The 21,092-nt window shown below is 39.7% G+C and overlaps 3 protein-coding genes and 4 non-coding genes across 8 annotated transcripts; 2 read left to right on the top strand and 5 right to left on the bottom strand.

Moving 5' to 3' along the window:
- Nucleotides 1-126: 126 nt before the first annotated feature.
- On the top strand, nucleotides 127-5,677 carry ipcef1 (interaction protein for cytohesin exchange factors 1). Its single transcript, XM_074685798.1, has 10 exons — nucleotides 127-226; nucleotides 313-366; nucleotides 1,574-1,734; nucleotides 2,157-2,230; nucleotides 3,434-3,505; nucleotides 3,723-3,778; nucleotides 3,872-3,960; nucleotides 4,031-4,244; nucleotides 4,432-4,607; nucleotides 5,367-5,677. Exons 3-10 carry the CDS (start codon nucleotides 1,576-1,578, stop codon nucleotides 5,553-5,555), a joined length of 1,029 nt encoding a protein of 342 aa, XP_074541899.1. The 5' UTR covers nucleotides 127-226; nucleotides 313-366; nucleotides 1,574-1,575; the 3' UTR covers nucleotides 5,556-5,677.
- Nucleotides 5,678-6,318: 641 nt separating this feature from the next.
- Nucleotides 6,319-11,240, bottom strand: rps7 (ribosomal protein S7). The gene is made up of 7 exons (XM_074684548.1): nucleotides 11,159-11,240; nucleotides 10,386-10,471; nucleotides 9,871-9,942; nucleotides 9,299-9,442; nucleotides 8,219-8,283; nucleotides 7,012-7,162; nucleotides 6,319-6,430 (listed from the first exon to the last, which is right to left on the bottom strand). Exons 2-7 carry the CDS (start codon nucleotides 10,458-10,460, stop codon nucleotides 6,353-6,355), a joined length of 585 nt encoding a protein of 194 aa, XP_074540649.1. The 5' UTR covers nucleotides 10,461-10,471; nucleotides 11,159-11,240; the 3' UTR covers nucleotides 6,319-6,352.
- Nucleotides 6,598-6,816, bottom strand: LOC141802469 (small nucleolar RNA SNORA73 family). The gene has a single exon (XR_012599495.1). It is a non-coding gene; the product is annotated as a small nucleolar RNA SNORA73 family (small nucleolar RNA).
- Nucleotides 7,608-7,826, bottom strand: LOC141802468 (small nucleolar RNA SNORA73 family). Its single transcript, XR_012599494.1, has one exon. It is a non-coding gene; the product is annotated as a small nucleolar RNA SNORA73 family (small nucleolar RNA).
- Nucleotides 8,413-8,631, bottom strand: LOC141802470 (small nucleolar RNA SNORA73 family). The gene has a single exon (XR_012599496.1). It is a non-coding gene; the product is annotated as a small nucleolar RNA SNORA73 family (small nucleolar RNA).
- On the bottom strand, nucleotides 9,576-9,794 carry LOC141802459 (small nucleolar RNA SNORA73 family). The gene has a single exon (XR_012599485.1). It is a non-coding gene; the product is annotated as a small nucleolar RNA SNORA73 family (small nucleolar RNA).
- Nucleotides 11,241-12,456: 1,216 nt separating the features above from the next.
- Nucleotides 12,457-15,729, top strand: rnaseh1 (ribonuclease H1). 2 transcript variants are annotated; one of them, XM_074686012.1, is made up of 9 exons: nucleotides 12,457-12,671; nucleotides 12,843-12,944; nucleotides 13,238-13,359; nucleotides 13,562-13,747; nucleotides 13,921-14,020; nucleotides 14,163-14,217; nucleotides 14,674-14,758; nucleotides 14,883-15,007; nucleotides 15,442-15,729. In XM_074686012.1, exons 2-9 carry the CDS (start codon nucleotides 12,880-12,882, stop codon nucleotides 15,538-15,540), a joined length of 837 nt encoding a protein of 278 aa, XP_074542113.1. In that variant the 5' UTR covers nucleotides 12,457-12,671; nucleotides 12,843-12,879; the 3' UTR covers nucleotides 15,541-15,729. The 2 variants fall into 2 exon arrangements, with proteins under 2 accessions (XP_074542113.1, XP_074542112.1); XM_074686011.1 differs by having other exon boundaries at nucleotides 12,458-12,944.
- The last annotated feature ends 5,363 nt before the right edge of the window (nucleotides 15,730-21,092 follow it).

Below are 21,092 nucleotides of genomic sequence, written 5' to 3' on the forward strand. Positions count from 1 at the left end.
TTTTGCACCTCTGGCTTTACTCTCTGCCCCTCGCGTTTCCTGTTTCTTCAGCTGTCCGATCAATAAAGGCTTGAAAACAGTACTCCCTCTTGACAGAAAAAAAGAAAGCAGCTGAAGAAAGATTTTATTTTTTAGGTAGCTCAGAGGAAGTTTGTGAGCAGAGACTCTGAGACAGCTAACATAAGAGAGGTCACGAAGAAGATGTGAAACAGGAAGGATGGTGTGGGTATGTGTTCGTATGTATGAGTGTGATTTTGACTCTGTGGTCTGTATGCATGCGCCGTATAAACTCACACACTTCAACACCGACAGTTCCTCTGTTCAGTCTGCTGAGAGACACCAGAGGGCCGGACGCTCAGACTGCAGGTAGAGTAAAGAGCTGTTTTAAAGATTATCTCTGTGTAGAACATAAAAATGTATTGAGTATGTACAGAGCATGTACTAAATTTGCAGGTGAATATATGTTTGAAAAGATGGACAATTGACACCAAAAATAAGATTAAAGCTAACTACCATGCAGAGGGTAAAGATGTCCACTTGACTCAAGATGTTATCATACTTTTGGAATTTGGTGCATGTAAAATCTGTGGCTCACTTAATATTATTTATGGAGCTCTTACAAATAACAGATATATATTTTACTGTTCTGAGGGGGAAAGAAAGAAAGAAAATGAAACTTAAAAGTTCATTCATAAACTAATCTGGGGCTTTTAGTCACTTTTAATCCAGGTTGGTCCAGGCGCTGAAATAATGACAAAAACAGATTCTGATGGTTTGAAAATAAGTTAAAGTTTATATTTTACTGAAAACAGAGCATAGACAACATGTTGATTGTTGGAAATATTGCTTTGATGAAAAACAACTGCTAAAGCTGTCAGCACTTGTTTCAAACAGCCCATGAGGCCAGTTTCTGCAGTTTGGCGTCCCCCAGTGGACAAAAAAAGTAATGTAAAATCCCATTCAGCTCACTGATCATTCAGATTCCTTTTTCTGTATAGTACCTTTACCAGGTTTCTCAGATCTAGTTTTTCTTCAATAAACAGAAACAAAAGTCATCTAGATTACTGAACGTGGATAGTAAAAGTTGATTTCAAATCTGGATCAATTTCTAAGGATTAAACCACATCCAGATTTCAGATTAACGTTGAACAAAACTGATTTTGAAATAGATTTGCATGTCTTTTTTTCTGTTGATCTCAGATTAAAGACCAGAGTGAGGTTCGAGCTGAAACTGTGCTCACATTTGTGTGACACTGGCGGGAAATAAGCCACCACATCAAATGACCATCTTCTAAAAATGTACTTATACCATACACACCCAGGAACCAAAACTGTAACTGAAGACCATCAATTGGGTGGGGGAAATGAAAGTGCCCTATTAAAGGACAGCATTTTTAAATACACATTTATGAGAAGCTTCAAGGAAAGAAGTACACTTTTTTTTTCAAATGGTACAACGTTTGACTCAGGTCACACCAGTCTACCTCTGAACCAACTTTTTGCTATCTTAATTTTGTTGCTTCTGCTCACTTGACGGTATTTCCCTCTATCATCTCTGTCTGTCTGCCTGCAGAGATGAGCCGACGCAGGGTTTCTGTGAAAGATCTGGGTCTGCTGGACTGTGAAGGCTGGTTGCAGCGCAGGAAAGAGGGCCGCAGCTTCCTGGGGAGTAAATGGAAGAGGTACTGGTTTGTCCTGAAGAAGAGTTGTCTGTACTGGTACCCAGACAAGACGGTGAGAAACATGATGCATATAACTGCAAATAAATATGTACTTATACAGAAATTCAAATTCAAACTCAAATTTTACCAGAGGAAACTTCAGAATCTGATTTATTACCGAATAATTTTTACATTACATGAATGAACTTTTCATTTGTGTTGACTTTAGTGCCTCCTTTGAACAAATTGGTCTTCTCCACTAGTTGTTTACACATCAAATCAGAAAGATATCTAACACCAAACATAAAACATACTGTATAAAGCATACATTGAAAATCTAATGTGGTGAGAAGGGTTGAGACATTTACATCCTGTCACAGTGATTATCATATTATCAGAGAGGATCAGAGAGCAGAGAGAGGTAGAAATCCCGTTCAGTTCTCAGTCTCTAACCTCTCTGCTGACAGACTCAGTGATGTGGTTTCCTCTCTGCAGGCAGAGAAAGCTGAAGGATTCATCAACCTCTCTGGGTTCTCCATCGAGCAGGCCAAGCAGAGCAGGAAGAAACAGTATGGCAGTTTTTTTATTTCTCAGTCTATCTCTGAATGCAGCGTGGTACAGCTGAAAAAAACCCACAACCCCCAGCTTCAGTTTGTCATCTGTGTGTGGTCAGGCTACTAAGGCTGCTGCTGACTCCTTCACACGCTGTGAGCGGAGGTTTCAGATGTCCTATATTTTTTACTTTTTAAAACAGGCTGAGGTTATGATGCCTGTGCGTCCTTTTACGCATTATGACAGATGACTGTATAGAGTATCAGACCACCTGCCTCTTTGATACTGACTGATCAAATATTTCTGCACAGGACCAAAAGTTTACTCCCCTTGTCATTCCAACTTGTAGACACATAATGCATCAAAGTGGAGTGTGCATGGAAAATACAGAACTACAGAACTAACCCACGTTGATTCAGTCAGTAAGGATGCTTTTTATTATGGATACTTCATTTAAAGACAGGGTTTTATTCTTTCTCATATCTTAAACATGGATCCAAAGTATCAAAGCTGGATGTTCAGACTGATCATGTGCAGATTTACAAACCTCGACACCTCTTCATGTGTCGTTGAAATCCCAGAATAGATAGATACAATATAATGATGATGAGATCAGGATGGACAGGCCTCAAACACCAAGGTCTGCTCATCAGGCCTTCAGAGGGCTGGCTAATCAGAGTGAAGGGGGTTTTTGGAGCAGGGAGCCTTAAAGAGACAGCAGCTAAAATGAAGTGTTCAGGCAGAGGCTAAAATATGGGGTTTTTACAACACCATTGAGAGAAAAACTGGGATTTTGTTTGATCTGTAAATCATGTTACATTATTATGGGGGCACCAGAGGGACAAAATTAAGACCAGGCTATTTTGTTGACAAGATAAGAGAGCATAAAACTGAGGAGATAGATCAAGGGTAGCTACCAGCTTTACAGTCACAGTCACTGAGGGAGTCACAAGTGGTCAGCGGACTCATGTGGAGATGTACGATAAAAAAAGTGTGAACACACTCAGAGTAAAATCAGATTATAGAGCGGGACTGAGTCACTTCTGTCACAGCTCATGTTTCCACATGAGGTTTAGATGTTGGGTTAAAGTCTGTTTGTGACGTCTTACCGTGGTTTAAACCCATCACTGGTGGTTTGATGTGTGCAAAATTTACAGATATGTGTGAATTTAAAGGTGTTTCATTAAGAGAGAACCTTTCAGTGTTTTTCCATGTCTCAGTGCCATCATAGCCAGCCATCCTCAGGTCGTCACAGTTCACATCGCTGCGGAGAGCTTCGCTGACATGAACAAGTGAGTGTGTACGAACTTATAACATAAATAACTTATAATAAGCAGCTTCCTCTTTTTGTTTGGAGTCCCATGATTCTTATCAAACCTTTGAGCAGAATAACTTTAACATAGTTCCTCCTCCTATTCCTCAGTTCATTATCTACTTCTTGAAGTGTGTGACATGTGTAAATGATGAGTCTCTCTTGCTGAGCGCTGTGTGTTTGTGTGTGTGTTTCAGGTGGATCAGTAAACTGTCCGAGGCAGCTGAGACCAGTGAGCTCGTGGACACTGAGGGTCAGAGATTAAACAGATAATCTGAGAGGAAGATAAGATGGAAGAGAAATGCTTTTGTTTCATGCAGTTTTCTCTTTTGCTGTGTGTGTGCAGAGTGCTACAGCGAGGACAGCGATCAGGATTGTGACGAATCCGCTCCCTGTCCTCTGAACTCAGAGCAGGTGGGAGAGGAGTCTAAAAATGTGAGTGTGAGCAGTTATCTTCATCTAAACCCTCTGCAAAGTGTGTTAAACAGATTTGTCCCTGTCACAGGGTGAGTCCTCTCCCTGTGGCCTGGACATCGAGACCAGGAGGAGGAGCACGCTGGAGGGAGCAGGTTTGAGTCGAAACAGGATAAGAAGAAAAGCCTCAGAGGGAAGGGAGCGCCTGTCCTGGTTGGACCTCCCCAGGCCGGAGGGACGCGGAGATGAAATGTCTGTTCCTGTGGTCCAGGTTGAAGGAGAGAGAATGGAGGATGTTATCCCAGGTAAACACCTGAGCTTGGAAACTCATCCTTTCTTTAACACGTCTCTTAACTGAGATGTAAAAATCGGTATGAACTTTAGGTATTATCCCCCCCCTTAAAGGACAGTCAGGTGAAAGTTTGGAGCCCTGGAGCAAGAAGGGGGGGGGGGGGTTGCACAGTTTCTGACCTCCTCCTCCTCTCTTTCCAGCAGAGAACCCTCAAGATGAGCTGGAAAGCCTGTACATCCACCTGAAGTCAGCCAGCTTGTCTCCCATTGGACGATGCGGTCAGAGAGACTTCAGAGCCTCGTTCATCCGACGATGTCAAAACGATCAAGACAATGAAAAGCTTCACCTGCTCAGAATCCTCAGCAGCACCTTAAAGGTACACCCCCCAATAAATAAATAAATAAATAAATAAATAAATAAATAGATAGATAAAAATAAAAATAAAATAAAAAAGTTGGGTTTGGGGTTTGGATGAAATAAATACAAAACATGGTTTGAAATGAGAAGCAACCTAGAAACCTTTAAATGACAACTAATTTAAGACCAAAACCCCCAGGATGTAAGGGTGTAAATTTTTTTTTAACATTTTAGATGAAAGACAGCTGACAATTTCAAAAACAAGCTCTTAAATTTTCAACATTTCAAATAATATGGTATGTAAATATCATGGGAAATTACCCTGCCTGATCAGATCTTAAGATTTCAAACTACTTAAATCAGTTTAAGATGAGAAAATAAATCTTTTTTCTATTTGTGAAATTGTAGATAACCCTTATAATTGGAGAGATGACTAAAATAAAAGAAAAACAGAGAAACTCCTTTTTTTAATTTCTCTTTTTAGATAAGGCGAATAATAGTAACTTTACAAAGCTGAAACTGTGTTTACAGAAGTCTACAGTCCCTCGCGGGGGAGTTAGTCCAGATCTGACAAATGTATGTCTTGTTTTTGGTCATGCTGTATTAAATAAAGCAGGGCCAGGCTTGGGTTTTTTTGTAAAAACACGAGTTTTTTTTTTTCATTCTGAGATAAGCTGCACTTGATGGTGATACTTTGTCCCTGTACTCTGGGAATATATTTTAATTAATCCAACTTGATTTAGAATCAGAAGTCTCCCTCCTCCTTTCCTGTCTCCAGGCTAAAGAGTCTGATCTGCAGACCGTGGATCAGATCCTGACAGACCCATCCCTCTCAGCACCCTCATACCGGACCTGGAGAGACTCTAACCTGGATTTAGTGCAGGAGATCATCCAGAGAAACCAGACAGCTGAGGCAGCAGGGGGTGCTGCTGAGCTGGGACCAGCTGAAGAGGACTCCGTGACCTGAGACTGAGACCATCTACCTCCAGGGTTTTAGGCTCTTTCACACCGAGATGCCAAGTTTTATCAGTTCTTTAGTGTTTAACACACATTGATAAATCATACGCCAGGGGACTGACTTTATATCACATCCAGAATGAAACAGCAGAAAGTTAGTGGGTCTACCTGGTTACATTGACATGTCTTCACCTGACTTGCTGAGGTATGAGACCTCTGCTGTTAGGCTTCCTTCAGTCACCAAAAGGTTAAACAGCCACCGAGTTTGAGGGCCTAGCTTACAGCCTGTGTGATGTATGAATTTAAAATTTATACCTCAGTGTCACCCAGAGCTTGGTCTGATGGTGAGAAAAGTCATGTATGGAATGGTCTGTTTTTGTTTTTTGAATCTGCATTAAAGTGAGATGTTAATCCAGAAGGTAGATATCCTTATTTTAACATTAAGGATCACCATTTTATCTCAGCGTCATTTCTTTGCAAGTTTGAAAGGATAGATTACAGACTGTACCTCAGTTGTTAAAAGCTCATGATAGAAAAAACAAGATTTAAAAGGTGTGACCACTCTTTCAGAAATAGAAACAGAGGGAAAAAAAAAATGTAAGAATGAGATATAAAAGAATGAATCATCAAGTCCTACAAAAAAAATAAGAAAAACAGGCCCTTAGGAAAGATCCATTAAGACAAAATTATGATTTAACCTCATGACCTTTAACCCCAAAAACTTTAGATTCCTTTTAGAAGGAGGCCATAGAATAAAGACAAGACCAACATCATTTACAGTAAACAAATTTATTTTGTCCTCTGCATTTACATCTGGAATTCAGGGAATTCAAACACCACGTCTTTGCCTGTGAGCTTCTTGTAGACACCGGAGAAAGTATCAACCTGAAAGACAACAAGAAGCAAACTTTAGATACTAAAAGCAGAGGTAAGATTAATTAACATAACTCAGAGTTTGTGGCAATTTGCTTTTATTCCTGACAACAAAACCAAACTCAACACAGCATTAAAGAAGGAAAACTTCAAACTTTCTAATTCCCTGAAGCTTGACAGTTTGTGCACTGCATGGTTTGGCTCCCCAGTAACTGCCCCAAAGGACTCTGGGAAGTTGTAGGAATATGCAGGACGCCCGTCCTCACCAGCCAGAAGCCGGGGACTGAGCTTTCTCTCCGACGTCGTGGAACGGGAATATACGTCTCAGCCCAAAGGCTACGCTCCCATACGCCACCAGGACAGAGCCAGGAGACCAGCTCTCTGGATGTCCACGTCGGGTTTACACGACAAATGGGCAAAGTTTGGACAACTTGCTGTCCCAAATGGCACATTCACACAAACATTCAGGTTAAAAATTTCTAGACACCGAGTCTTTCAGTAAGGACATAATCAGTTAATGAATAAATATAAATCCTGCAGCCCTGATGTTTTCAGACATCCAAACACAGTCAAACACTGTTCTATGGACCTACTTTGTGTTCCACGTTGTTCTGCTGTGCCTTGTCCAGGTGGACCTTGATGAGCCTGCTGCTGTCCAGTTTCACTCTGATCCTCTTGCCCACGATCTCGCTGGGGAACACCAGGTCCTCCAGGATGGCGTCATGGACTGCAGTCAGAGTACGGCTGAAGGAGGAAACAGAAATGTTGGCATGAAGACACATCACAGAGCAAACATCACACTAAAGACTCCGAATTTAGAATTTAAAATATAATCTGAGAAATCATGATATCACTTCTACATCTGCAGGTCTAGAGGTAGGAACCAAACTGCTGCTTAAAGTTATGGAAAACCAATTAATCTCACTAGTTACAGCCAAGTTAAATTAATCTCAAGTAGCTGCACCAAGAACAGGAACACAGCGTGTTAGGGACTTGTGAAGAAAACTAAAATTAGACGAGGTCTGCAGAGCGTCGGAACACTGTAAGTGGTCTAACATGGATTTAAATTTCATTCACTGGAAACAATAAGAAAAATATATAGTTTTTAAAGTTTATGACCCTTCAATAAAAAAGCATTTTGTTTCTCTCTGACCCTGAAGAACTGATGTAACATTCATAAAAAAATACAATTTGTGCACTGCATGGTTTGGCTCCCCAGTAACTGCCCCAAAGGACTCTGGGAAGTTGTAGGAATATGCAGGACGCCCGTCCTCACCAGCCAGAAGCCGGGGACTGAGCTTTCTCTCCGACGTCGTGGAACGGGAATATACGTCTCAGCCCAAAGGCTACGCTCCCATACGCCACCAGGACAGAGCCAGGAGACCAGCTCTCTGGATGTCCACGTCGGGTTAAAACTATACATCCATCTTTGTACAAAATAAAAGCTAAAATTAAATAAGCTCCTGTTCAGAGTGAGGTATGGATGACTGGATATTTCTTGTTTTTTATTTTGTCAGTTCTAAAATTTTGGTTTACTTTTATCTTTCAACACTAAAGTCTCCAAGAAACCTGGAGGGTTAAATTAAAACACAAACTAAGATGTTCATTTCATGACACCCTGCATTTGTGTCCCCAAATGAAGGTATTGATAATTAAACCACAGTGATAATAAAGATCATTAAAATTTGCAATAAGATCCATTTTCTGCAGTCAGACACCACCAAAACCAACAACTTCTCATGTTGCAGGAAAGAGGTTTGATTCCAATCTGTGACGTAAAACCTGATGATATGTTCTCACCTCCTGGGACGCTTCTGCTTATTCTTCGTGCGGCTTTTCCTGGTGGGTTTGGGCAGAATTCTCCTCTGAAAACAGAAAAACATCTGGTTAAAAATCTGAGAACAAGAAAAACCCGAAAGAGTGCAACAAATCTTGACCTGTACATCTTTTGAGATTGTTTTCAGACAATAAAAGTCAAACTTTCCATACAGGAATGATGTGCACTGCATGGTTTGGCTCCCCAGTAATTGCCCCAAAGGACTCTGGGAAGTTGTAGGAATATGCAGGACGCCCGTCCTCACCAGCCAGAAGCCGGGGACTGAGCTTTCTCTCCGACGTCGTGGAACGGGAATATACGTCTCAGCCCAAAGGCTACGCTCCCATACGCCACCAGGACAGAGCCAGGAGACCAGCTCTCTGGATGTCCACGTCGGGTTTAACCCAAACAATGATCTATCAGCAACTTTAGTGTTTTATCCATATTTCTTTAAGAAAGCGCCTCTTGAGATCAAAAAATGAATTAAATTTGTATGCAACATGCACAAATAACTCTCCAGAGGTATGACTGTAAGCTTTGTGACAAAGCATATGAGATGACATCATGAACTGTAGATTCAGAGAAAATCTAAAAAGCAAGTTTAAACCAGCATCCCAAATATAAAGTTTAATCTTACTGAATGCATGTTGACTGAATTAATGAAATCTCTTAAAACCTTAGACCTTTTAGAAAGTTATCATTGAGCATCAGAAACTGGCAAAACTTCACAATTGGACTTAACTGCAAAACACTGAAGCACCAATAACATTTTTAATATGTATTTAGTTCATGTTTTCCTCTGCAAAGCTATAGTCTCTGAAACTGACGAGGAAGAGATTGAACATCAATTACAAGCCCACAGATGGTTCCAATGTTCTCAACACATTCGTACAACCTGACCATATCTGCATTCAACCCATCATAACTGGAGGCATACTCCTCCACAGATAAAAACTTCACACAGAGGATCTGCAGGAAGTAATGATTCCAGAACCCCCAAAAATCTCCCCTTTCACTTAAAAAGCATTATTCAGGTCAGATTAAACAGACGGCATCATCCTCACCTGTGCGATGAAGACCACGTGCTTTCCGCTGAACTTCTTCTCCAGCTCCCTCACCAGACGCACCTGAATCTTCTGGAAGGACTTCAGCTGAGGAACAGGAACGAAGATAATGATGGCTTTCCTGGTGCCACCAACCTCGATTTCCTTAAACACAAGAGCCAGAGTTGATGAAAAACAATTAAAAACATGAATAAGCCCAACATCTTTGACCAATGTCTAAAACAAGTGAAGAATGAGGGATTCTGACAAGTTATCACTAAAAGACTTTACATGAACATATTGTGCACTGCATGGTTTGGCTCCCCAGTAACTGCCCCAAAGGACTCTGGGAAGTTGTAGGAATATGCAGGACGCCCGTCCTCACCAGCCAGAAGCCGGGGACTGAGCTTTCTCTCCGACGTCGTGGAACGGGAATATACGTCTCAGCCCAAAGGCTACGCTCCCATACGCCACCAGGACAGAGCCAGGAGACCAGCTCTCTGGATGTCCACGTCAGGTTTAACAGATTTACAGAGGCAGACTTTCAGAAACACCTGATAAACAGAAGAAAACTGTGCATTCAAACCTCTTACCTTTGCTGCAGTGATGTTCAGCTCTCTCAGCTGAGCCTTTAAGTCAGAGTTCATTTCCAGCTCGAGCAGAGCCTGTCGGCAGAGAAGTAACATCCAACATTTGTATTTAGAAAGGAGATTTAGTAAAAAGCACCCACCTTTATGTTTTCAGTACAAGGTGTAAACCTCAGTTTTTCAAAAGCATGTTTGATAGTAAGCCTGTCCAAATTGGCAGATGCAGCACGTGAGCATCTTAAGATTGTCCAAATGCATATGTTAACTGAAATGATACAGACTCTGTCTTGTTCTGAAAAAGATGTAAAACACAATCATCCATGTTTCAATGTGCTGAAGGGAACATTCTTACTTTGATAAAGCAAATACCATGCAGTATTTATCCACCCATTTGACCATGCTATTTAACGACCATGCAAGTTTTTGTCTAAGATGGGACAGCTGTGTTTAAAGTATTAATAAGATGCTCCATACAGCTGAGGAAATTGTACACACAGGTGGCTGTGACCTTAAAATCTTACCTGGGAGATCCCAGACTCGAACTCGTCTGGCTTTTCGCCATTGGCCTTCACGATTTTGGCGTTAGCACTGAACATGGCCTTTGTCTCTGCAATGAGGAAAATAATTGTTAACATAGATGTCAATGCAACCAAGCATCTCCTCACACACTCCACATGAATCCATGATCGGCTGCTACTGACCAGCATGACCGCGCTGAGCTACAAGCTAACCAGCTCAGTACAGACTGGGACAAAACGAGACAAAATTAAGCCAGACCGTACAGCTTTTGAGGAAAAGTACACTACTCGGAGCACGTTTTTTGAAGTTACATGCGAGGAAAACCGGACAATTAGTCTCTCAAACTAACACAAGACCAGCTTCAATAAGACATAGCTACGATAGCCAGGTAGCATCCCTTAGTTCCTTATCATTTCGTATCACCACAGCTTCAACAAACAATGTCTTTACACGTACAGAAAAAAATAAGCGTGATTTAACGACCCGTACAGTCAACTTTAAATATTAACACTAGCAACTCCTGCAGTCATGCTGAGGCTGCAGTCTGAACACATGTAAGGCCTGCTAACGACTCCCCGTTACCAACCCTATTCACCTGAGCTTCTTCACTACGCTATATTTTACGATTTATAGAAGCCATCCATCCACACAAACACCATAATCTAAGGCATCACTAAAGTAAGACACCATACGATAGGGTAACACACAGATAATGTAGCATTTAAACATATTTAGAGTCAAAAGAGACTGTCCAGAGAAAAATAGCACGACTAACCTCAGTCAACGACGGCCAAGGAAGAGACCGGAACATCGCGAGAGTTGGATTCATCCAAACAGCGGCGCCTTAAATGCTGTCGCGAGAGTGAGAAAATAACGTTGATAGAGAAAATGTAGTGGCAGTCGGGTTGTTAAAATATAAAGAAAGAGAGGGATTACTTACGAACGCCCGTTTTAACCAGATTAAAATAAATAAATAATCATTATTTGTTTGACCGACCAACGTACGGTTTATCAGTGTGGATCCTGGGTATAAAACACACAAGCAGAAACATGAAATCAAGTTTTTTTTTTTTTTTTGGTTTTTCCGTTTTGTGCCAAAAAAAAAAAAAAACAAGAAAAGAGAAAACGGCTCGTTTTTTTTGTTTTTTGTGTTTTGCAGTGAAAAAAAAAGAAAAAAGGTAAAGAAACGTCCTGTTCTTATTTTCTTCATTTTCACACAAAAAATATTCTACTTCATATTTCAATTTCTTTTGAGGGCGGGGCCCACAGTGCTGTGCACTTCATAATAAAAGTCTCTCTGGCAGGCATGGAGAACCGGACTTTGAGTGCATTCCATTGCCTGCATTAATTCCAAATCAAGTGGTGTACACAGGAAATACACACACACACACACACACACACACACACACACACACACACACACACACACACACACACACACACACAAATATATATATATATATATATATATATATATATATATATATATATATATATATATATATATATATATTTATTTATAAATTTGGTCAGTAAACTCTGGATGAATCACCAGCTAGCCTTTTACAGCGAAGACCCTGCTCTGATTCGTTCCACTATTGAATCGTGGAGTAGCTTTTTCATCTGATGATGTAATTAAGTTGAAATGCATGTGGTAAAAACAGTAAACCAAACATACATGTATACATTACATGCACAAAATGGAAAAACGGAAAAATAGCTTGATTTCATGTTTCTGCTTGTGTCTCTTATACCCCGGAATCAGACTGACAGAACGTACCTTGGTCTAATTTATTGGGTGAATCTAACTTTTTACTTTTTTGTACTTTGCACCGGAAGCCCGTTTCCGGTTGGTTAATTAATAATTTAGAGGTTATTATTATTATTATTATTATTATTATTATTATTATTATTATTATTATTATTATTATTGTTGTTGTTGTTGTTGTTGTTGTTAATTTTTTAAAATTTTATTTTTATTTATTTATTTTTTTTTTATGAATAATAGTAATTAGGATTTAACAACCCGTCTTCCATATCAGCAGGTGGCAGCATTGCGTTGATAACTTGTTCGCTTGCTGCCAAAAAAATCCCATAGAAGAAGACGAACTTTGGGATTTGTAGGTCGTGTTTGGTTCCGGCAATATTCAGATGTACATCTACGGATAGATTCATTCACTTCAGAGACCACAGTTAAGATTTAAAGTCTCTCGCGGACAACGAGGATCCAATTCACTCTTTTTAGCTGCTGAAAACGAGCCTAGCTACACACGTTACCAGTCTCCTGTGTATGTTTTTTTTTTTTTTTGTCTAAATTCTGAAGTTCTCCTCTAATTGTCGTTATGCCGTTTAGCCACATGATGTTTCAGTGTTTTTGAGTTGTCATGGAGGTGTTGGTCAGCCCGTTTACCGTCACCTGGTTCCCAGACAGTGATGTTTAGACTGAATGCGCTTTTCAGAGTAGCACGAAGGAGCTTCTGCAGCGCCGCAGACGACATGGCGAAGGGGAAGTTTTTCTACGCAGTGAGGAAAGGATTCAAGCCAGGAGTTTACACTTCATGGTAAGATGATATAAATATATGTGTACCAGTGCACAAGTATTTGACATAAGGCCTGTATGCCTCAGAAAGCATGCACGTCCTTCAGCGACTTTGGGATCAAGCCGAGCTCCATTCAGATATCGTGTAATTTAACTTCTTCTTAACGTTTGAAAAAGAATAACATCGGCTTGGAGACACATTTGGGTGTTTGATAATCACACCAACCGACTCTTCAGTTCGGCTTCAGGCTGAGAAAGTTTCCAGATCACATTTCTTGCGGAAAACTTGTTCATCTGTGTTTCTCTGTGCTTTAGGGATGAATGTAAGAGTCAGGTGGATAAGTTTCCTGCAGCATCCTTCAAGAAGTTTGCATCAGAGAAAGATGCTTGGGCATTCTTCAGAGGAGAGAAACCTTCTGCACCAGAGGTGACTAAAGGTCAGTAAATTCTTTAAAACTTTTTCCAAAAACTTTTTGCTGAAGAGGTGTTTACAGATCCGTTTTGAAGGAAGAAGCCTGGCCCTGACTTATAGGTTGCACAAATGTGTTTCTCTTCTCTCATACGTGTATATGTTTGTCGCTCAGGATCCTCTTAACAGTCCCTGAAATGATTCAAACAGTCCATGTTTTTGTCTTTCAGTATCTGAGGCTGTGAAGTCAGATGTTAATCTCCTTCCCAAAAAAGGCCCTGAGCCTCTGGAGTATATCCCTCTGGGTAAGAAGAGATGTCACTCAGAAGAAGAAGAAGCAACAGAATCCAACCCCAAACGCCTCAAACCGTCCGAAAGTTCGTCTTCAGATAGCAAAGATGGATTCACATACATGGGTATGATAGATGTATTGATTTATGGTTAAATTTGAAGAATAAACGGTACCACAGAGCTTTTATTTAGTGAGGATGAGTCATGGACATTGTTGATGTAATTTGGTCTGAAAAAGCTTAAAGGAAGGCTTGATAAACACCTGAGAGTGACTCAAAGTTTTTCTGCCTTTCCTCAGGTGATGCTGTGGTCGTCTACACTGATGGTTGCTGCTCATGTAACGGGAAGGCTGGTGCTCGAGCTGGGATTGGGGTGTACTGGGGTCGCAACAGCCCACTGTGAGCAAACACACATCCACATGCACCAACTTAACTTAAAAGAGTAAAAAGTTTGAGCTGTATAATTTAACTTGGAGCACTCCCTTACAAAAATAAAATCAATAAGTTCGTCCTCAGTTCTTTTTCACTGTTTCTCCTGTAGAAACGTTGCTGAGCGGCTGCAGGGAAGACAAACCAACCAGCGTGCAGAAATACAGGTGAGAGCCTCAAAGTGCTAAAAACCACGATATTAACTTTTGCAGTCAACAAAATAAAGATGTTTTTAGGAGTTTTAATCAAACTTGAGCCTTTTCATGCATGAAGTTCAGCCTGCCAACATATTGCCACCTCACTTTTGTCTCAATAAGGTCTAAAAAGTCTGCAGATACCCACCAGTACAAAATAATTTCAGCATGTTTAGAAGTTGGTGCAACAGATACCAACACATATGCTTAAAGTCAAATACAATCTATTTAAAAAGGTTATCACATTTGTGCAAGAGGTTTTAGACTCTAAAATTTCCTGGAGGACTCATCAAAGCACATGGAAACAAAGTGAATAAAAGTATAGAAAAGCTTCATGCAGGAAAACGACAGTTGAGATGGAAAATGACTGAACTAAACTGCACCATTCAGAGCAGTGAGTTGATTATTGTCTGTCCGTGTTTGATGCAGGCTGCCTGCAGAGCACTAGAACAAGCCAAAGAAATGAACATAAAGAAGCTGATTCTCTACACCGACAGCAAGTTCACCATCAACGGTGAGTCACAGAAGGAAACAGTATGATACTTTTCAGGATTGTAGGATGCCACACGTCCAGGTTTCTGAACTCTACCATCCTCATTAGACGACCCTGAAGAGTTTTTGGTTTGATTTCTGTGCAGGCGTGACAAGCTGGGTGAAGACTTGGAAGCTAAATGGCTGGAGGCTGAAGTCTGGAGGTCAGATCATCAACAAAGAGGACTTTGTGAAACTGGACAGACTGAACGCAGAGCTGGAGGTTGTCTGGGTAAATGTCAGAACAAATCAGATGGCCATGGAGATAAAAACACTTTTAACTTCTTTTCTTTTTTTTTTCATGAACAGAGTTTATTATTCACAAAAAAACATTCTGACTGCACACACTTACTTATTAAAGATCAATTAATCAGATGACTAAATGCTCTTGAAGTATAAAATGGCAAGGCAATCTCTCCTTTTCTTTTAGTTTATGCACAAACAATGAGATAAGTGGCCACAGGGGGCGCTAGACACACATTAAAGTCTGTGGACTGGTTCGTGAAAGCAGCCAGACCTTGATCATAAAGTGATGTGCCATCACATCCTCTCAAACAGTACAAGCTGAGATTTCAATTTAAAATAAACTCTAATTCCGTCAAAATGTTTCTCTAAAACTGTGCAGAAAGCAGAAGATGAGTCTATCTCTCTCTGTCTGTTCTTCAGATGCACATTCCTGGTCACGCCGGTTACACGGGCAACGAGGAGGCTGACAGACTGTCCAGAGAAGGAGCAGCGCTGCCTTTAGACAAGCATGATGAGTAAATGATCATATCTGAAGAAATAAGCTGCTGGACTGTTGGTGTCGAAGCTCTGGAATGCTTTTGCGCACGCATTTGTTTGTCACTTCTTGAGGAAGTTTTTTTTCCTTTGTCAATTTTTTTCTTTCAGATGTTTTATTTAATGTTCTTTTATTGAGGTTAATAAATGTTTTCAGTTTCAGCTTCATCATAAGGGTTTGAGTTAAGAAGTGGAAACAGAGGAGAAAAAAGTGGAAAGAAAGAAACTAATGACTTGAGTTGTAAGAAAAAAAAAGGGATCCTCTAATAACTCAAGAAAACTAGAAAAGCAGTCAGAGAGCACAGACCTCCACTAAGCATATTGTGATTGTCACACAACGCTTTAGTCCTGCTTTAATGTTAAACTCCCTTTTAGCAGACTGTCTGCTACTATTTGGTGTTAGTTGCAGGTTTGTACGATATTTTTTTAACCTTACAGTGTTGAAAACTGCGATGACGATGCGATGATGATTGCCAGGATCTGGATCATACTTTAACTTATGTCCGAAATTATTGTGACTTTGTCTTGTATTGTTTTGCAAAGCAATTCCATTTATCGTGGAGTTATACACATATGGTGAAAATGACCCTATCTCATAATGATAAAGAATCCTTTAAAAAAGTCCCGGATCCAGACGGTGATCCAGATCCCCTCCAAAATTTAATCAGTTCTTCCTTATCTCATTTTTAACATTTCCTGAACATTTCATCAACATCTCTTTGTTACTTTTTGAGTTTTGTTTTTCACAGACAGACAAACTCTCCCCAAATCATAATCTCCTTGGTGGAGGGAATAAGGAAGTAACTCTAGTTGTAATGCATGCAGTCATCCAGCAGGGGGAGCTCCAGGTCACAATTTGGCTGAATCTCTGCATTTAGACTCACACGCTGTTACTCTCGCGAAACTCTTTACGAATTATACCTATTTGTGTATTTAAAGAAAAATTTCTGTTACACAATACAAGTAGGAGATGTAATGCAGCAGGTAACATCAGTGTTAGTAAGTTTGGGCTGAAGCTGTCTGCACAAGGTGCTTTTTCAGGTTGTCAGTTGATGCATTCAGAGCAAGCCTCATATTACTTATTCTAAACAAGACAGAAACAAACTGCTAGCTAGATAAAAGTGGATGCAATTTAATCTTTAAAGCTCCCTTTAAGCGTCAAAAATGCTGTTTATTTGGGATCCAATCTGAAATTACATCAGCAGAAAATCACTTTCCAACAGCACCAGTCACATCGTATAAAAAAGGCAAAATTTAACAGAACTTTTTTCTTTTATCTTCACAGAATACTTTCAAAAACAGCTAGATAAACATAAACACATGAAACTTAAAGAGGAATGAAAGAAACAGGGTGTAATGAGGTTCAGGCATGATTCCAACTGCAGCATGTTCTGCTCACTGGTTTACACTTTCAGATAATTTGATGCATAAAAGTCATGTTGCCTCGAAAATCAGTCAACAAGAAACACAGACCTGATATGTGTTCCACATCTGCATCCTCCATGATGCCATCCTAAATGTGACCTGCAGCATTAGGGACTTGGCAGAAAATGTCGCACGGCTGTTCATCGTAAAAGCTGAGATTCCTCTGAGGCCACTGAGAACGAATCACCTATAGGGATCTTCAATAAAAGACTTGAGGCCATAGGGAAATGTAAGGGAAAAAAAGGAGAAAGTTGTCTTAATTTTGCACTTGTTGTTCCCAGGCTGTGTTTGATGCTCTTGATCAGAAATCAAATAATCACCAATGTTACTTGTGATGGCTGTGAAAATACTTGTTTTGGAAGATCCAGCATTTTGTTTAGTGCCACTGTCAGAGTCAGAAAGATATTTACAAACCACTGATTTATCAATATTTAAAAGTAAACTGTACGATAAGAGAAAACAGAGCTTCAAAAAAGTTGACGCTAAATGTAATAATAAATAATAATACATTTTATTTAAAGGCACCTTTCTTGGCACCCAAGGACACTTTACAAAATACATAATATAAACACACTGCATTAAAATCACAATTAAAATAAATAAGAACAAAGTAAAAGTGACACAGTGAAATGAGGGTGGAAAATTAAAGGGAATAAGCAGTTTTGAACAGATGGATTCTGAGTTTTGATTTGAAGTGGGGAAGAGAGTCAATGTTTCTGATGTCCAGGGGGAGAGAGTTCCAGAGTTTGGGAGCAGAGCGGCTGAAAGCCCTGCTCTCCATGGTGCTAAGCCGGGCGGAGGGCACAGAGAGATGGAGGGAGGAGGACGACCTGAGGGATCGAGAAGGGGTGGTGATGTGGAGGAGATCAGACAGGTAGGGGGGAGCGGAGTTGTGAATGGCCTTGAAAGTATACAGCAGGATTCCGAAGTGAATTCTGAAGTTAATGGGGAGCCAGTGAAGCTGCTGGAGGATGGGGGTGACGTGATGATCCGGGCTGCGGTGTTTTGGACCATTTGAAGTTTATGGAGGGATTTGTGGGGGGGGCACCAGGGAGAAGTGAGTTGCAGTAGTCGATCCGGGAGGTGACAAGGCTGTGGACCAGGATGGCCGTGGTGTGAGGGGTGAGGGAGGGGAAGTATTACGAAGGTGGAAGTATGCAGACCGGGTGATGTTTTTGATATGCAAGTGAAAAGACAGAGAGCTGAGAAATTTGCTCAAAAAATTTACTTAAATGTAGAATAATGTCTTGATACAAGTAACTTTTCTCTTGTTCCATTGGCAGATTTTTTAAAACTTTTTACAAGCAAGTCAGACCTCATTTTTGTCTTTGAATAACTTGAAACAAGACATTTTTCTGGACTAGTCAGGTGAATGTGGCTTTGATTAAGTCTAAAAAGACATTTTCTACTGAAAATAAGACAAAATCTCTCGGCAAGATTAGCTTTCTTTTTGCAGTGTGGTCTGTTCAGTCTTTTTCTATTACTCCTCTCTGTACTCCCTGCTCCCCAGCAGATCACTGCATAGAAGAATGCAGAAGTCACATAGTCATAGAAAGTCCTGAGCAGAGTCCTGCACGCTCTGAAGGACCTCAGTCTCCTCAGCAGGTAGAGATGGCTCTGGCCCTTCTTGCACAGGACTTCTGTGTTGTGTGACTAGTTCAGTTTATAGTTGAGGTGAACACCCCGGAATCAGTCAACAGATCCTTGATGTACTGGTGCAGTCTTGGGTGTTTTCCTGCAGAAATTTACAACTATCTCCTTCATCTGAGGGCCTGACTTTACTGCTAGACCCAACCGGCCTCACCTGGAGCTCAGAACTGACTGTTCTCAAAGGGATTTCTGTCTTTAAAACTTTAAAATCTCTTGCTCAAAATGAAATAAAACCAAGAGGATTTGTGCTACCATCAGATCTTTTTTCTTAAAAAAAAAAAAAGAAAAAAACATACAAAAACTTAAAAACAAAATAAAACAGAAATCATATCAGTGGCGACATTCCTCTTGTTGTCTTATTTCTGTTCTGATAGGAATCACAAAGTAACAGTGTGGTGCATTAAACTTGTGTGTTTTTTTCAGTCTGTACAGAAAGAATGGATCATATCTGCCTGGTTTAAACTTTATTGGACTGAAGAGGAAACTTTTCACCCCGTTGGGTCTCCAGCAGACATTTAGTCGGTGGTGCAATGTTCTCAGTTTGTGCTGTCGGCGGTCAGACGCTCTATAAGCTGAACTGAAGCTCCATGGATGATGAGACGATGCCAGCCAATCTTTAACTCTGCTCTGAAGAACTTTGGAGAAGTTTTCTGAGACCTGAGGAGCTGTTGATTAAGTTGTATAGATTGTTTTTTTTTTTTTCATTTGCATTTATTAATTTTTCCCACACAGAAACTGAGCGTTACATAACGTCTGATAAAGTTTAACTGATAACTAACTGACATTCTCACTCATGTTAACTTCTCTTCTTCAGCAGTTCGTCTCTGAGCGCTTAGGAGCACAGAGTCTCTGACAGCTTTCCTCACCTGTCAGGTTTTAATCCTGACCTTCTTTATGCTGCAGGTAGAATGCATCGTCATATCAGAGTTTAACACCAAAGCCAGTGATGTAAAGTAAAGACTTAAAGGAAGAAATAATGATGACAAAAGACTTTTTCACTCTACGTTTGTACTTTTCATCCATTTCTGATCCAGAGATAAAATATTTTTTCAAACTTAAATAGTATTTTAGAGTTTGGAGCAGCATTTGTGTGTGTGTGCAAAAAGTTATATAACTCCCTTTTCCTCATCTCGTCCTCCTTTCTTCCTCCCTTGTCTCTTTGCCTTCTCTATATTTCTGTTTGGTTTGAACATTTCTGCTGCTTTTATTTCTCTTTTATTTGTACTGAACCACATTTTAGATACTTAAATCTTCCGTTTACTTAAAGTATTTGGCAAATATATTTACGAGTTGTTATCCAAAATGCCTTTTTAAAAAATATATAAATGTATTTAAGTTTTTTTTTTTAGTTCTTTTTGAGTCCTAAAGTCTAAAGACTAAAGACTAAAAATAAATTGACTTCATTTAAAAAAAATTACAAACTAATTAATAATTACTTGTAGGATCAGGTCTTCCAATATGAGAGAGGATGTCCATAAAGCTCAGGTTCAAACCCAGACCCTGAAATAATAATTTAATTTAATTTAATTTAATTTAATTTAATTTAATTTAATCTAATATTTACATAAAAATAATTTACATAAATTATTCTGATTTATTTTATTTTATTTTAATTTAATTTAATTTAATTTAATTTAATTTAATTTAATTTAATTTAATATTAAGGGACCATGTAAATATTTTACAGAAATGTCACTATTTAATGCATTGTACCAGGTAATTTTTATCTGCAGTCCCTTGATAAACAGCCAAGAATTTTATCCTACTTCAACAAACAGTTTTTTTTTTTTTTTTTTTAAATAAATACACATTTTCTTTCCATATTTTTTTAAACAAACACTTCTGTTTTTATGGTTACTCTGTTTATACCATCAGAACAAGGTACATTCCTTGTAATGTAAAAAACACCTAATAATTAATCTGAATCTGACTTTGCATGGTCTTTTCTTTCAGTTCTAAGTTAAGTTGGGTTGAGCTGTGAGAGCAAAGCAGGGAATATTCAGGAAAACTCATATCCTGAAATCTGCAAACCGCAGGAGAGTGACGTGTGACAGGACGGACAAAAAGATTTTGAGTGGAGAAAGGCTAACTGCAGATTTCTGTACGTCTGTCTGTTTGCATGTAGTGTAGTGAAATGTAAAATCCATCCTCATCATGTCGCTCTCTGCTTTTCTGTCCTCTGTCATGCTGTCAAAGTGTCACTGCTTTCACAGCATGCTTTAACATATTGTCCTGACTCTTTGGATTCACCTTAGGAGAATCCAAACCTCCTGCTTAGACCTCCTGTTTTAAGCAACGTGTGCGAAGGGAAAACTCAGGAAAATGTGGGAATTGAGATCCTGAAAAGTTCAGGGAATTTCCAGGAGTACATGTGAGAAAGGGGAAAGTTTCTGAGTCTTTTCAGGACTTTAACCTGTCAAATCCTACTTTTACATCATTGGATGAACTTTTTAGCAACTGAG

The sequence above is a fragment of the Halichoeres trimaculatus genome, unplaced genomic scaffold (assembly GCF_033239565.1).
Source record: "Halichoeres trimaculatus isolate MK-OKI-2021-1 unplaced genomic scaffold, fHalTri1.1 fHalTri1_scaffold_13, whole genome shotgun sequence".
Lineage (NCBI taxonomy): Eukaryota > Metazoa > Chordata > Actinopteri > Labriformes > Labridae > Halichoeres > Halichoeres trimaculatus.